Source organism: Scardinius erythrophthalmus (assembly GCF_964197995.2).
Source record: "Scardinius erythrophthalmus genome assembly, chromosome: 19".
In the NCBI taxonomy this organism is placed as follows: Eukaryota; Metazoa; Chordata; class Actinopteri; order Cypriniformes; family Leuciscidae; genus Scardinius; species Scardinius erythrophthalmus.
The window spans coordinates 14,006,348-14,019,664 of NC_138239.1; the positions used below are offsets into that span (position 1 = coordinate 14,006,348).

Here is a 13,317-nt window from a genome sequence, read left to right on the forward strand (position 1 = left end):
AAAATGGCCCTCTCACTCATGTGGTATGTCTCTAACAGGAATGAGATTTTCTCCTCACCCTGATGGATGCTTATGGCTTTTGAGCTATATGTCATCCTTCATTCTATAAAAACAGCTCCTCTTGAATGGTGGATTTTTGTTTTCATCTTTGAGAGTTGAGTGTTGAATAAAGACATTTGGTTCTTTTTAGGCTGATCTAGAACAGTACAAGAAAGCCATGGTTGATGCAAGCTGCGACCTATCCTCACTTAACTACATAAAGCAGTGGAAGTAAGTTCTGGCCATTGTCAACAAACACACCATAACACGCTGTCACATTTGCCTAGTTACTACATTAAATTCAGCAGAAAAATGAGAACAGTAGTGTTGCAAACTAATATGACCTATTTTCCAGAGCTTTCACCAAGATGGCTGCAACGCCAGCCAATTATGGGAGCACTGGAGTAAAACCAATGGGGTATGAGGCTACACCAAATTTAATTCTCAAAATGTGAATCCTTTTGTTGATGTGTTTTTAATGGAGTGGCCTGTCTTTTTTCAGACTGTTCTCAAGGGTGATGAACACTGGCTCCCAATTTGTGATGGAGGGGGTGAAAAATCTGGTCCTGAAACAACATGTGAGTATTATAACCACTTACACTTAAGGAAAAAAAGAATTAACAAGCCATCCATTTCTGCATTGACTACCATGAGCTAAATTTAACGATTTACACCTAAAATTGTGCCTCTTATTGAGGATGTGTGTGTTATTACCAGGGTAGAGAGTTCCTCAGAGACAGGGGCTCAAATGTAAAGAAGGGGCATCTCCTAGAAAGGCATCTCCATCTTTCACTATAAATCTTATATGATCATTTCATAAATACAGGCCATGTCACGTCACCATTTTGCGCGTTTTAATAGCCCAACAGCCTACGTTTCACATAATAGGGCTTTAGGGCACTTGGACTTAATTTAACCAACTATGATAGTTTCATCAAATGGTAAATCAATATGCAGTACATAAATAAGAGTAAATTGAAATACTTACCATTAATGCAACTTCTGGTGCTGCATAGTTTTCAGAGTACTTTGGAGTCAATTCACATCTGATTTTTAAGTGACTGATTCAATTGTAAAATGAGACAACCCTCAGATCCAAATCGCTCCACAAATGCACATTCTTCTGTCCATTTGGACTATTTTAACCACTGTCTGGTTTCAGGTTTTAACAAAGGTGAATGGAAAAGAATACAGCTTTTAACCAATTTATGACGAATAAGACTGGGAAATTGCCACTCCACTTCAAATTGTCTAATGAAATTTTAGCTTGTTGTGCCACATCATATTTGGTTGGGGTATTATACATGACACACATCGATACATTTTGTAATATTTTTAAATATTTAATTTAGTTTAATTGAATCAACTCCCTGAGAGAGACATATATGGTCCGCGGTTCTCGGTCTCTTTTGTAGTTAGACTGTCTAGTCACAGTAATGAATTTGCTACTACTACTAACATATACACCTTGTATTTTATTTTTTACAGTGAGCAGAATAATTACAACAAATAGAAATTTGAATGAATAGTTTATAGAATGAATGAAATGAATAGTGGTTAGCCAGCAAGTGGTGTCAGAATGCCACTTTGTCTGTCAAGTCTGAAGCAAGACGCAAACCCATAGCGACACATTATGGCAACCACATCTCGGACCTTCTGACAGCTGATACGTACAAATAAACAGGAATTTTCCGACGTTTGACAGATTTGTAACTGTTTTGTACACGTTGCCATATTGATTATATTTCAAGTGCATTTTGATTTATTGACCTCAATATTTTTGTTGATAATGATTGTTGAGAGAGGCACTTTTCCTTCAGAACTACTGATTTTGTGGTATTTGTGGCTCTTGTGTGATAAATTGCTAAGCAAACATGGCTTGTTTTTTTGGGGGGTTTATTTTGATTGTTTGATTTATTTTTATTTTTTCTCTCATATAGAACTTGCCAGTTACTCGCATCTTGGACAATTTGATGGAAATGAAGTCAAACCCGGTGAGCGCTCTTGTCTATTTCTCCCTTTCCCTACATCGTTTTAACTTCTCCCTCATAAGCACAAATATTAACATGTTTGGCTGCTATATTAGTATGAAACTCTTGTAGTAATTAATATCTTCCCGATTGTTAGCTAAAAGTCTAAATCCAAAAATCTTTAAAGACCATTGTGTCCAGTGTACACTTGTTATTGTGCATCACCAAGGCTGACTGCTTTACTTCCTACTGTGATTGAATGCATATGACACTGCAGCGCTATGGGACACTGAATTTGTTCTGAACGGGGCACTGAAGAGGCTCTTTGAGTGTGCCGAGACTTCAATCCAGGCAATCTGAGCTGCACGGTTAATGCGAATGTCTCAGCCAGGGGAACACCTGCGGAGAGAGAGAGAGGGAGAGGGTTTCTAGTGAGCAAACCCGAAGCATGATATATTACGTTTCTAGGGCTAAGGGATTTGGAAGGAGTCCATTTGGGCTTTTCACCTTTGTGAGGTGAAACCGAGGTGCAAACCCCTCAGGTGCGCTGCACTGGGGGGCGTCTGTACAGAAGCCGAAGCTATTTCAGCAATAATTGGATTGTGCTCTGCTAAGGTTTAAGGATCTCATTGTCTGCATATAAAGCATCAGTTATTTGAACACACTGGTCGTTTTGAAGTTATTGTTGGATCACCTTAAAGGAAAAATCTGCTTTGAAAATTTCTCCTGATGCTTTGAAATCAACTAGCTGCCGGCACAGTGTGGGGGGAATGATTAATGCTGAATTTCTTTTATTATTATTTTTTTTATAAATGTGGAATTACCACAAAGGATATGATGTGGCAAATCTGTGACAGCGCCCTCATAATAGGACTCTTCTCTATTTAGACATCTTGAATTCTCCCTAAGCACTCTTCCAAGAACTATCCCGATGTGTTTTAAATATAAAACGCTGTAATTGAGACAGCTAGCTAACATATAAGCTCTTGCAATCATTCACTTGTGTAACAGTGGCCTTTTAGATTCCCCTTCTCGTACCTTGACATAAAGACCTTTTTTCCGTCTGAAACACCCTCAGGGTCCCTCTGATCTTCTCGGTCTTAAAAGCTGGGGTGGACAGATTGCCGTATCCCGTTACCGACTGGAAATGCTTCCCCTTCACTGCCCATAAACCTGAATTGAACATAACCGTATTATCATTTTCTCAGCTACTGGAATTTCAGTGCTCTGCACAATACGGCTGTTGTTGGGGACACTGGGCAGCTGAGTGCTTCAGAATCTCCTGCCTCCTCCACTCGTCAGATAGTCCTTGCAGATGGGCCTGTGCGACCAGGTTGCAATAGTGTGTTCGGCTCTCACTATTAATACTGAGCTTTGCTACCCAGTGAGGGTAAACCGATAGCAGAAAAATCTAGAGCATTTTAGCATTTGGATGTGGAGTGGGGCTCTTCTTTCAGTGAGTTGACGGCAAAGCATTTCTTCCCAGAATTAAGTATGCACCAGAGCGCCAGGCCTGCCAGGCCGGGCTGACTGAGGTCCCGTGGGGGAAGAGACAGGCTTGGCCCATCCGATACAGAGGATGAGGAAGTAGGAGGCCATTGGCCCCTGCCTCAGAGACAGTTCTCCTCAATTTGTGTCAGGACTCTTCAAAGCAGAGAGATGATAATCTTGCTTTTTAAATCAAACTGGAGGACATTTTACTGTTTGAGGCTTCTGGTTCTCAGACGAATGGTTGCTGGGAAGCATTAGATCTTGATAAGCATTTAATATAGATAGATGAGGTGGTTTTTAGGGTGGTGATGTGGGGAGGGTGCGCTGAGTGTTATTTCATCCTTAATTTGCTTACGCGCTCTGTAATCCCTAATGTTATGTGTTGTGATTTTTGTAGGAGACGGATGACTACAGATACTTTGATCCCAAGATGCTTCGCGGAAGCGAGAGGTAGGACACTGAAGACGAAGACTAGGCTCCTTATATTTTCAAATGATGCATCCCTGTGTTTAACTTGGTCCCACTGTATTTAAATATTATGTTAAAGGCATTTGATCCATGGAGGAATTCTAAATCGCCTGTGTCTTTATTGCATATACATAAGGCAGTATTGAAGTTAGGTAAATAACGGATCTGCACATCCTTGCCAGAGCTGGAACTTTCCACTGAAAATATTTAGAATATAAGAAGATCTGTAGTTTTTTCCCCCACAACGATCGGCTATTTTCACTCTCTGCCTGTGATGATGAATTAATCCTAACTGTTTAACTCCCTCAGCTCCATTCCAAGGAACAAGAACCCTTTTCAAGAGGTGAGTATAAAAGGCAAAAGCATTTTGCACCATGAGGATGTTGATACGGTATCTTCACAGTTTGGCGCCCATGTGCTGTAACCTGGCTGGGTTAATGTTAGTCACAGATAGCCTTCTGTTCCTAGTGGAGATTAGGCCCTGCTGATGACAAAGTGAGCTGGAAGCCTAGAGTGTCTGAGCTCACGTCTGTAGGAGGGCCAATTGAAATATTACAGGGTTTTATTTAATACAAAGCGTTGAAATTCACACATGGTTAAACTTGAACAACTGATGACAGATTTTCATTTCACAGGCCATCGTCTTTGTCGTTGGTGGAGGCAATTACATAGAGTATCAGAATCTTGTTGACTACACAAAGGTATGACTGTGCCCATTTTCAAGTGTAAAATGTGCTACGAGAACTTGCTTATGAAGACGAGTGTAATGATTTTCTTCTCTTCAGGCCAAGCAAGGGAAGCGGGTTCTTTATGGCTGTAGTGAGCTTTTCAATGCTGCCCAGTTCATTAAACAGGTATGATCACTTCCCCTGCCTACAGCATAAACTGATAGGAAATGCATGTTATAAAAAACAGGACATTTACATGCAACATTCAAGATGTGTCACCCGATTTGCGTCACACTTCAGTTGAAAGTACAAATTCATCAAAATACGTTTTCACGTACAAGGACAGAATTCCGTGAAAAATCAACTGCTCCGCGATCCATTGCTCTAAAATCCAACCGATTATCCCAGAGTTGGAGAGAACAACACTGCTTTGAGTGTCTTGGAATGCTTTTTGCTGCTTGAAGCAAATCTACGTTGTACTTTGTCTTAACAAAGTTGACACCAAGTCATAACGTGCCTTTCCCTCTGTAAATATTTTTTAAACATTTTGCCCAGTTTTTTTTCCACATCAATTTCTTGTTAATATACTTTTACCGCTTTGCTCTGAGTGAAAATAAGGGGAGGGTTTCGCTTTTCCCAATTCTTCCTGTAGTCGTGAACTTATATGACACTGACTGTATGCTGAAAAATTATTCAGTAGTTTTCATTATTCAATCCTAGTTTTGTTTAAGTGTTAATGTGATGTTGTGGTATCAGAGCTTTTAAGACTAAACCCATTTATTTCTCCACAGCTCTCCCAGCTTGGTCAGAAATAGGAGGAGCGTAGAAGTCTAGTTATCCACCCTTCTAGAAACGAAACAAGATCTCTTCAGTTGTACTTCATTAAAACCTCTCTAACTTCAGAATCACTCATATTCCATGTACTTTATACTGTTTTCCTATACTATTTAATTCAATACTAAAGGTAACCAACAATAAAGTTTAACCATCTCATGCACCAATTGCGCTTTGTTTTCTTTGTTTGAATCCACTTTGGGTCATCAAAAGGAGACGTAGATATCCTCATTACGGGCTTATTGACATCGGGTGAGTTCAAGAGCTGAGGCAAATGCCTTAAGTGGTCTGGTGACTGACAAGAACTGTCCCAAAAACCTCAGTCTCTAAAGTCTTTAACAAGATTACACCCAGGAGATTACACCTAGTCTTGATCAGCATAGGTCCTCTGTTACAGTTCAAATGTGTGCTCAAGTGTAGATCCAGGGCATTTGGTCTAGTCCAGGTGGCCTGTGTGTGTCTGCTGAACTTCCACCAATGAAGAGAGAAATACCGTGAACCATAGCAAACGTCACCCTGAGATGAGTCCAACCTAATGGTTTTCATGGAAGATGGACATCCACAATGTTCTTCCCTCAAATGTCAAAGTCTACAGAGTGTCGAATGGAGGAGAGACCGCTATTGGTGTCTATTTGGTAATACTAGGTAATTGTCTAATTGTTTTGTATTCTCTGTACCTGAATATGGTTTGTTTCTTCTTGAGCTTCACTACATTCAATTGTCTTGTGAGAATAAACAATGGGTGAATTTTATATTTTTTTCTTTGATAGGATGGCTCTCTTGGATTGGAAATGGGGTTGTAATATTACTTTTAACTAAGCAAAGAAAGTCTCTCGAACCACAGGATATCTTAACACTAAACCTTGCCATTTCTGACGCCAGCATTGCTATTTTTGGATATTCTCGAGGAATCCTTGAAGTTTTTGATGTGTTCAGAGATGAAGGCTATCTTATAAAGACATTTTGGACTTGCAAGGTAAGGGGTTGATTCTCACCCTCATGCCACTTAAAACTTGTATGACTTTCTTTATTCAGTGGAACATAACAGAAAATATTTAGAAAAAAGCCTGTGAAAGTTAAAGGGGTCCACTGTTGTTTTGAACCACACTGGCTATCATCGTATGGACCAAAACATTCTTCAAAATATCTTATGTTCTACAGAGAAAAGAAAGTCATAAATGTTTGGAACGACATAAGGGTGAGTAAATGATTTTATTTGAGATCCTCCTGATGAATTCAGGTACAAAGTTCAAATGATCAAGTGCCTTTCAGCATGATTCCCTTCAGTTCACGTCACTGAATGCTCTTAGAAGACATCACACGATATCTGGTGTGAGAGCTGCAGTCTGGCAGGTGGTGTTATGAGGCAGGAGGGGCTGAAGAGAGGAATCATTTGTAGTTGTTCCAAGTACACAGGCATGTGTCCCTTTATCCCCTAATCTAGCTGGCTTGTTCCCCAGGGCCTGGTTAGTGGGTGATGAGACAAGTAAGAGCGATTACTGCCTCAGAATGCCAGACCTGCTTGCAATGTATAAGATATTGTGTCTTGGCCAGGTGGATGGATTCCTAATCCTGCTCTTCGGACTCATCAGCATCAACACACTGACAGCCATCAGTGTCATCCGCTACATCAAAGGTTGCCACCCTCAGCATGGTATGCTCTATCTTGGCCAAAGCTACTGGGTTATTATACCTTTGTATGGCTGCTATCCAGTATTTAGTCCAGGTGCTCATGCAGTGGAGTCATTGAAAGCTGTTCTGCAATTACGTTACAAAATCTGTGCTAAATCGATTTGCCGAATCGGTTATTTCACATTCTCATAGTATTATTATTGACTATTACGCTACAAATAGCTGCATACATTACTCTTAGAGAGGTTAGGAAAGGAAGTGGTCTCGCATAAGTAAAAATTCTAGTTTTTAAATTGATGTTCAGGAGTTGCAAGTGGGTGCTAGGGGGTCTGTGAAGAAATAAATTAGGGGGGAAATGTAGTTTTCTAATATATAAATTAAAAACATTAATCCAATTTTTTTTTATAAATAATATAAATTTATAAATAATAATGTTTAGCAAATTTGAGGGTGTTAGTTTAATTCTGCTTTCTAAAGACTGGCCATTTTAATAAATTATTATAATAATAATCACCAATAAAATTAAAATTTAACTTTTATTATAAATTATCAGAATAAATGTTATTATTTTTACAAGGGAATCCTGTTTGGGAGACAAAATGATCTACAGTAGGACACAGTGAATACCAGCAAGTCCCGTTTGTTTCGTCTTTTATTAAACAATAAGTGGTTGAACCTAAAAACTTCTGAACTTGAATCTTTGATAAATCTAGGACTTATTTTTCCTTTTGTAGAAGCGATTTATCCTTGGCTGCACAAATGCTAGATAAATCAGCGCGATTACGCTAAAGGCTGTGCTGATGTGAGTGTTTCTGCCATGTTCTTCAGCTCATCAGGTCAACAAGTGTAATATCTGCTTGGTCATAACTGCGGTCTGGCTGTTCTCTCTGTTCTGGGCTGGAGCTCCGCTGCTGGGCTGGGGAAGTTACAGAGGTAGGACTGTATATCAAGGATGTTTACCATCTTAAAAATTTGAAATTGAGATTTCTTTGAATTTCACTTCTTCTGCAGCTCGCGGGTATGGGACATGTGAAATCGACTGGACACGAGCGCTGTACTCCGTTCCGTTCAAGCTCTACGTCATCAGCATTTTCTTCTTCAACTTCTTCGTGCCGCTGTTCGTTATAGTTTTTACATATGTGTCCATCATCCGCACGGTCAACTCCAGCCACAAGTTCAGTAGGGGAGGAGATGTTAGCGAGAGGCAGAAAAAGATTGAACGCAGCATCACACGGGTAAAACAATTGGCCCATGAATTTCACTTATCATCTAACAAATAACTATTGCCCTCAGCTTCATACTCACGCATGTGTCGTACTGTGTTTCTCGCTCCAGGTTTCCCTCATTGTGTGTGCTGCCTTCCTGTTGGCCTGGTCCCCGTACGCAGTCATTTCCATGTGGTCTGCCTGGGGTTACCAAGTACCCCCACTCAACGGCATCCTGGCAAGCCTCTTCGCCAAGTCAGCAAGTTTCTACAATCCGTTTATCTACATTGGCATGAGCTCTAAGTTCCGGAAGGACTTGCAGGCTCTGTTTTACTGTCTCAGACCCACATCAGCACACAGGCACACCCCTCCTGTGCCATTGGCCCGGCCTTGTGATGTGCAGCTTGATGTGGACTGCTTTGGGGAGGATGAGCCAGTAGAGATGGACCATAAGGCAAGTGAAAGCAGCCCAGAGGGGACGGCAGAGAGCCCTCCTGAATCAGAACGCCAGCGTAGCCCTTTAACAGAGTCACATAGGAGTGTCAGTCCTTATAGATTAATGAGGAAACCCAGCGACTCTGGAAGACTTTAGCTGTCTTTCTTATGTTAGTTTATGTGCTCTGAATGTTTATATAAGATGATGAGGATGATGATAATAATATTATGATGATAAAGTACATTCACTTTATGTATTATCTTAATTTCACAACAAATACAAACAGATTAGGACACTCCAGGCTACTAGTGAGTCATTTGTTCAAATGCTTCATGTTGAACGTGAGGTCATTGTGTGAATCCAATAAAATTTAGGTTAATGGGCCTATTTCGCTTCATCTCTGTCTCTGTGGTTTGTGAAGTGTCGACACACATTTAATGGTAAGTCTGTATTACATCCTCCCCAGTTAAGGGTTAGGGAGGAGTGAGAAATAGGTTGCTGGAGATCCCTTCTCTCGTCCAAGCACATCAAACACACACAAATTAGGTAAGGAATAAAGTAAAAATATTAGGTAAGGTATAAAATATGTCTGGAAGAGGAAAGGCCAAAATAATAAAGAGGGAAAAGAATCAAAATTTTGATGAATAAGAAAATATCTCCCTCGCTAACCAAAAACAGGATAAAATAAAATAGACAATGTGCAAATAAAATGGCTCCAACCACCCTACAGCTTTCCTAATTTTAAATTCACAATTATATATATATATATATAAGTAATATTCAATTAATAATATTACATACATAAAAACATGAAAAAAATATATATATTTCACAAGCTAATCAAAGTTTGAAATTAAAGATGAGCAACAAATCATGAATGTCTCATTGAGATGCTATTATAGCTAGGTTTTATTAACATATACTTTGTTAAAATTTTAGTAAGTGATTTTGTCATTTTTGTTAGTTTTATTGTATATAGTTTTATTAATTTTATTTCAGTTTTAGTTTGATATGGTAGTACACAAAACTAAATGAAATCATGTTTCATTTTAGTTTTAGTTTAAGTTTATATAATAACCCAGGTGTCCACTTCTAATTTATCTCCATCTTCATTCTCCCATCCGGTCGTAATCAGTGGTGAGGTTTAAACCTCATTATAATCAAGTGTCCCCGGTCCTACCTGACCTGCTCCGAGCGGGATTCGAACTGGGGTCTCCGGCATGGGAGGCGGGCGCACTAAAAAGGACGCTAAAGACTGCAGCCTCTAGCGTGAGGTTTAGACTCGCAGCTCTTACTGGCCTATGTCTGTTACATTCACCCCGCTAACCTCACTCCCATCTGGGTCACGGCACCAAATGTCACCGGTCCTACTCGACCCACTCCAAGCGGGATTCGAACCGATGTGAGAACGGGCGCACTAACAAGGACGCTAAAGACTGCAGCCTCTAGCGTCAGTCGCTAGTGCCTCTTCAGATCAGGAGAGTGAGGTTTACATACACATCTCTTACTGGCCTAAGTCTGTTACAAAAGCACTAGAAGGAATCATGGTGAGAAGCTCTAGGATGATGGGCTGGATGATAAAGAGCAGGAGGATTCACAAATTAAGCCTGGTGTTTGCCGAGTAAGACCTCCTGTCTCTGTCCTCAAATGAGTCCATGTTTGACCAGACTGTAATGTCAGGACTGAGTACGAATTACTCAAGCGCAGAATGAACAGAACAGTCAGGTAATGGTGCTTTATTTATATTATCCAGGCACATAATTCAAAAGCAGCAGGCATGCTCGTAGTCAGAGGAACAGCGAAAGCTTGAGTCCAAACAGAGCAGCGGGAAGAGTCAAACAATCCAGAGTCGTAATTCCAAGAACAGACAAGGTCAGTAACTGGTTTCAGAACAAATAGATTAAAAGCAAACAACTATGACCTCATAGGTCACAAAGGAATTAGAACCTGGCAAAGAACAGAAAAATAGTACACAGATAATCAGTTTATAATTGTCAAGTGAGGGGATGAACAGGATGAATAATATTCAATTTATGCAATAAATAGGCTAACATGCTTTAATATGATATTTTTTTTTTGTTTATAATACAGGTAAAAAGCAGACAAAAGTGTTTTGTACACAGTGTATGTGGGAAACGCTGTATCAGAGAGGTTTGGAGCAAGTGGTAATTTGGTATGAGCAAGGATTTTTCTCAAAGACATGACTAACACCTCAGTGGCCTGATCTTACGGTTGTGGGAAATGTCTCCCTCCTGCCCCGTTCACAGCACTCGAACTTTCTCTACTCATGTATGTCACCTCTTCAAATGATTGCAGAGAGAATTAGTCCCACATGGTGGTCGCAAAATAAGAAGATCTTGGTGCGTATGGTGTTGTGGTGAATGTTCTCTCAAATTAGTGGTGCCGGGGGTTAAAGTAGGTCCGTTATGCAATGAGATTTTTTTGGCGCAGACCCATAGGCTTATGTTGGTGCAGGACTACTATACAGTTTGAAAAGATATTGAATTCTGGAAAATTTTATCAGTGTGGTGTATAATTGTAAGACTGGAAGGAAATTCATGAAAAATGCAAAGAAAGTCATGCATCTGCTAAGAGATGAGATGTCGTCAAATGTTCACTACCTACCTAAAAAAAAGTTTTTTTGTGTGAATAAGTCTCTTATGCAAACCAACACTGATCAAAAGACTGTGAAATATTATTACAATTTAAAATAGCTTTTTTCCATTTTAATATTCTTTTAGAATCCAATTATGGTAAACCTTTGATCAATTTAATGTGTCTTTGCTGAATAAAAGAATGAATTTCTTTAAAAACTAAAATCCCAACCCAAACTTTTGAATGGTAGGCTAAAACATATTGCAAAAGCTACTGCCATTCACTGTCAAGCTTTTGACAATATACTGTATGACACATTGACATTTACTTGAACTAGACGTCCATTAGCTCTAATGGAGAGTGAAAAGTACATAAGGTATTAGTATAGGAGGTCTCCATAAATGACCTTACTAAGTGCAAAAACATAAAATCACTCAGGTGAAATGTCTAAAAAACTAACTCAAAACTCAACAAACTCAGAAACTCAAGCTATTTTTTCTTTCATTTTTTAACTTCTGCAAATCATTCTGCCCACATTTGGAAACTATCACTTTTTCTGTGGTGTATTCACAATGTCCAAAATCTCCAAGAAACCTAATATAGCCTATATATTCTCTTATATTAATCGTGAAATTTCGTATTTTCTGGTTAATGTTTCCAACATAGAGAATGAAATCTTTTTTTATTATTATTATTTATTTTGGGAAAATAAATTTCTCTTTTCAGCAGACAAATCTGGGCTCAAGTCTACACAGCATTAGCCAAGGCTAATATTTGTGTAGGTGAAGACGGTCGCCTAAATGAGACATCCATCGAAGTATTAGACGGCTACTACTATTTATAGGGAGTGGAGTGGTAGTCTATGCATTCTTGGACGAAGGCTGTGGATCTCCCATGAAGTCTCACATGGTGTGAAACGTGACAGCGCGATGCTGGCCTGGGAAGAAACATGTGTGTCACTTTGCTTTAATTCAGCGTTTTTCATCTGACTGCACAAAGCCAGAGGAGTCAAGCCAACTTTTCCATATGACCATCAGCTGCCCCAATGGGAACAAACTGTAATAACAAGTCTCAGGAAATCATCACCTGCTTAACACTAAACCTGTTCTATTACATAAAGGAACACACTGTTTTCCCTTTGAGCCTGGCAAATTCTCCTAGAAAAATCAAGCAAAATCTAATATTAACATGGTAGCACTTTATCTTACAGTCCTCTTCCGCATGTACATACTATGTACTACTTATAGTAATTACAAAAACTGGGTTATAACTAGGTATTAACCCTTAACCTACCCCTAAACCTAACCTTAACCCATGTAGTTAACTTATATTACCCAGTACTTTCTTAGGTAAATTCTCTGTAAGCACACCTACTGTAAAATAAATTGTAACCATTAACATTTATATGCATTTATGTAAAGATCTGGTAACACTTTTTTAATCTCTTTATGAAATGTAATGCCTTGTAGATCATATACACTCAAAGTTTAGGTTCAGTAAGATTTTTTTAAAGGGGTGGTTGATTATGATTTCCCTTTTTTAAACTTTAGTTAGTGTGTAATGTTGCTGTTTGAGCATAAACAACATCTGCGAAGTTACAATGCTCAAAGTTCAAAGCAAAGGGAGATATTTGCTTTTAAAGAAATCACTTTTTAAGGACTACAACAAACGGCTGGTAGGGACTACATGACATTCCTCCCGGGTTAGTGACATCACTAACTCTAAAATTTACATAAACCCCGCCCCCTGAACACGATTTATAGATTATCAAGACAAAATGTGCTAATCAATGACTAGAAGATAACTACACGTAAGCTACATAAATTCATCAACTAACCATTCAGAAATGTCCTGTTGCATTCTACATGTTGTCACTTCCTCTTGAGTCTCGTCTCCATCATTATCTGAATCCGGTTTGAACATAAAAGGCTAAAAGTTTTTGACTTTTTCAGTGCATGTCTGTGTGAGTGCAAGCTGTT

General features: G+C 39.2%; 2 protein-coding genes across 3 annotated transcripts in view; both read left to right on the plus strand.

The window, feature by feature from the left end:
* Window positions 1-6,221, plus strand: part of scfd1 (sec1 family domain containing 1) — an 18,718-nt gene extending 12,497 nt beyond the window's left edge. The window contains exons 17-25 of one of the 2 annotated variants that reach the window (XM_081394537.1): window positions 191-270; window positions 395-457; window positions 542-617; window positions 1,980-2,033; window positions 3,898-3,950; window positions 4,278-4,311; window positions 4,604-4,669; window positions 4,754-4,822; window positions 5,428-6,221. In XM_081394537.1, the coding sequence (XP_081250663.1) occupies window positions 191-270; window positions 395-457; window positions 542-617; window positions 1,980-2,033; window positions 3,898-3,950; window positions 4,278-4,311; window positions 4,604-4,669; window positions 4,754-4,822; window positions 5,428-5,451 (519 nt within the window). In that variant the 3' untranslated portion in view covers window positions 5,452-6,221. The remainder of the gene's footprint in view (window positions 1-190; window positions 271-394; window positions 458-541; window positions 618-1,979; window positions 2,034-3,897; window positions 3,951-4,277; window positions 4,312-4,603; window positions 4,670-4,753; window positions 4,823-5,427) is intronic. The other variant, XM_081394538.1, reaches the window with a different exon arrangement.
* Window positions 6,022-9,140, plus strand: opn6b (opsin 6, group member b; the record flags this gene model as incomplete). The annotated part of the gene is made up of 6 exons (XM_081394539.1): window positions 6,022-6,115; window positions 6,241-6,446; window positions 7,025-7,124; window positions 7,931-8,035; window positions 8,114-8,337; window positions 8,438-9,140. The coding sequence occupies 6 exons, from the start codon at window positions 6,022-6,024 to the stop codon at window positions 8,897-8,899; spliced, it is 1,191 nt and encodes a 396-aa protein (XP_081250665.1). The 3' UTR covers window positions 8,900-9,140.
* Between the last annotated feature and the right edge of the window lie 4,177 nt (window positions 9,141-13,317).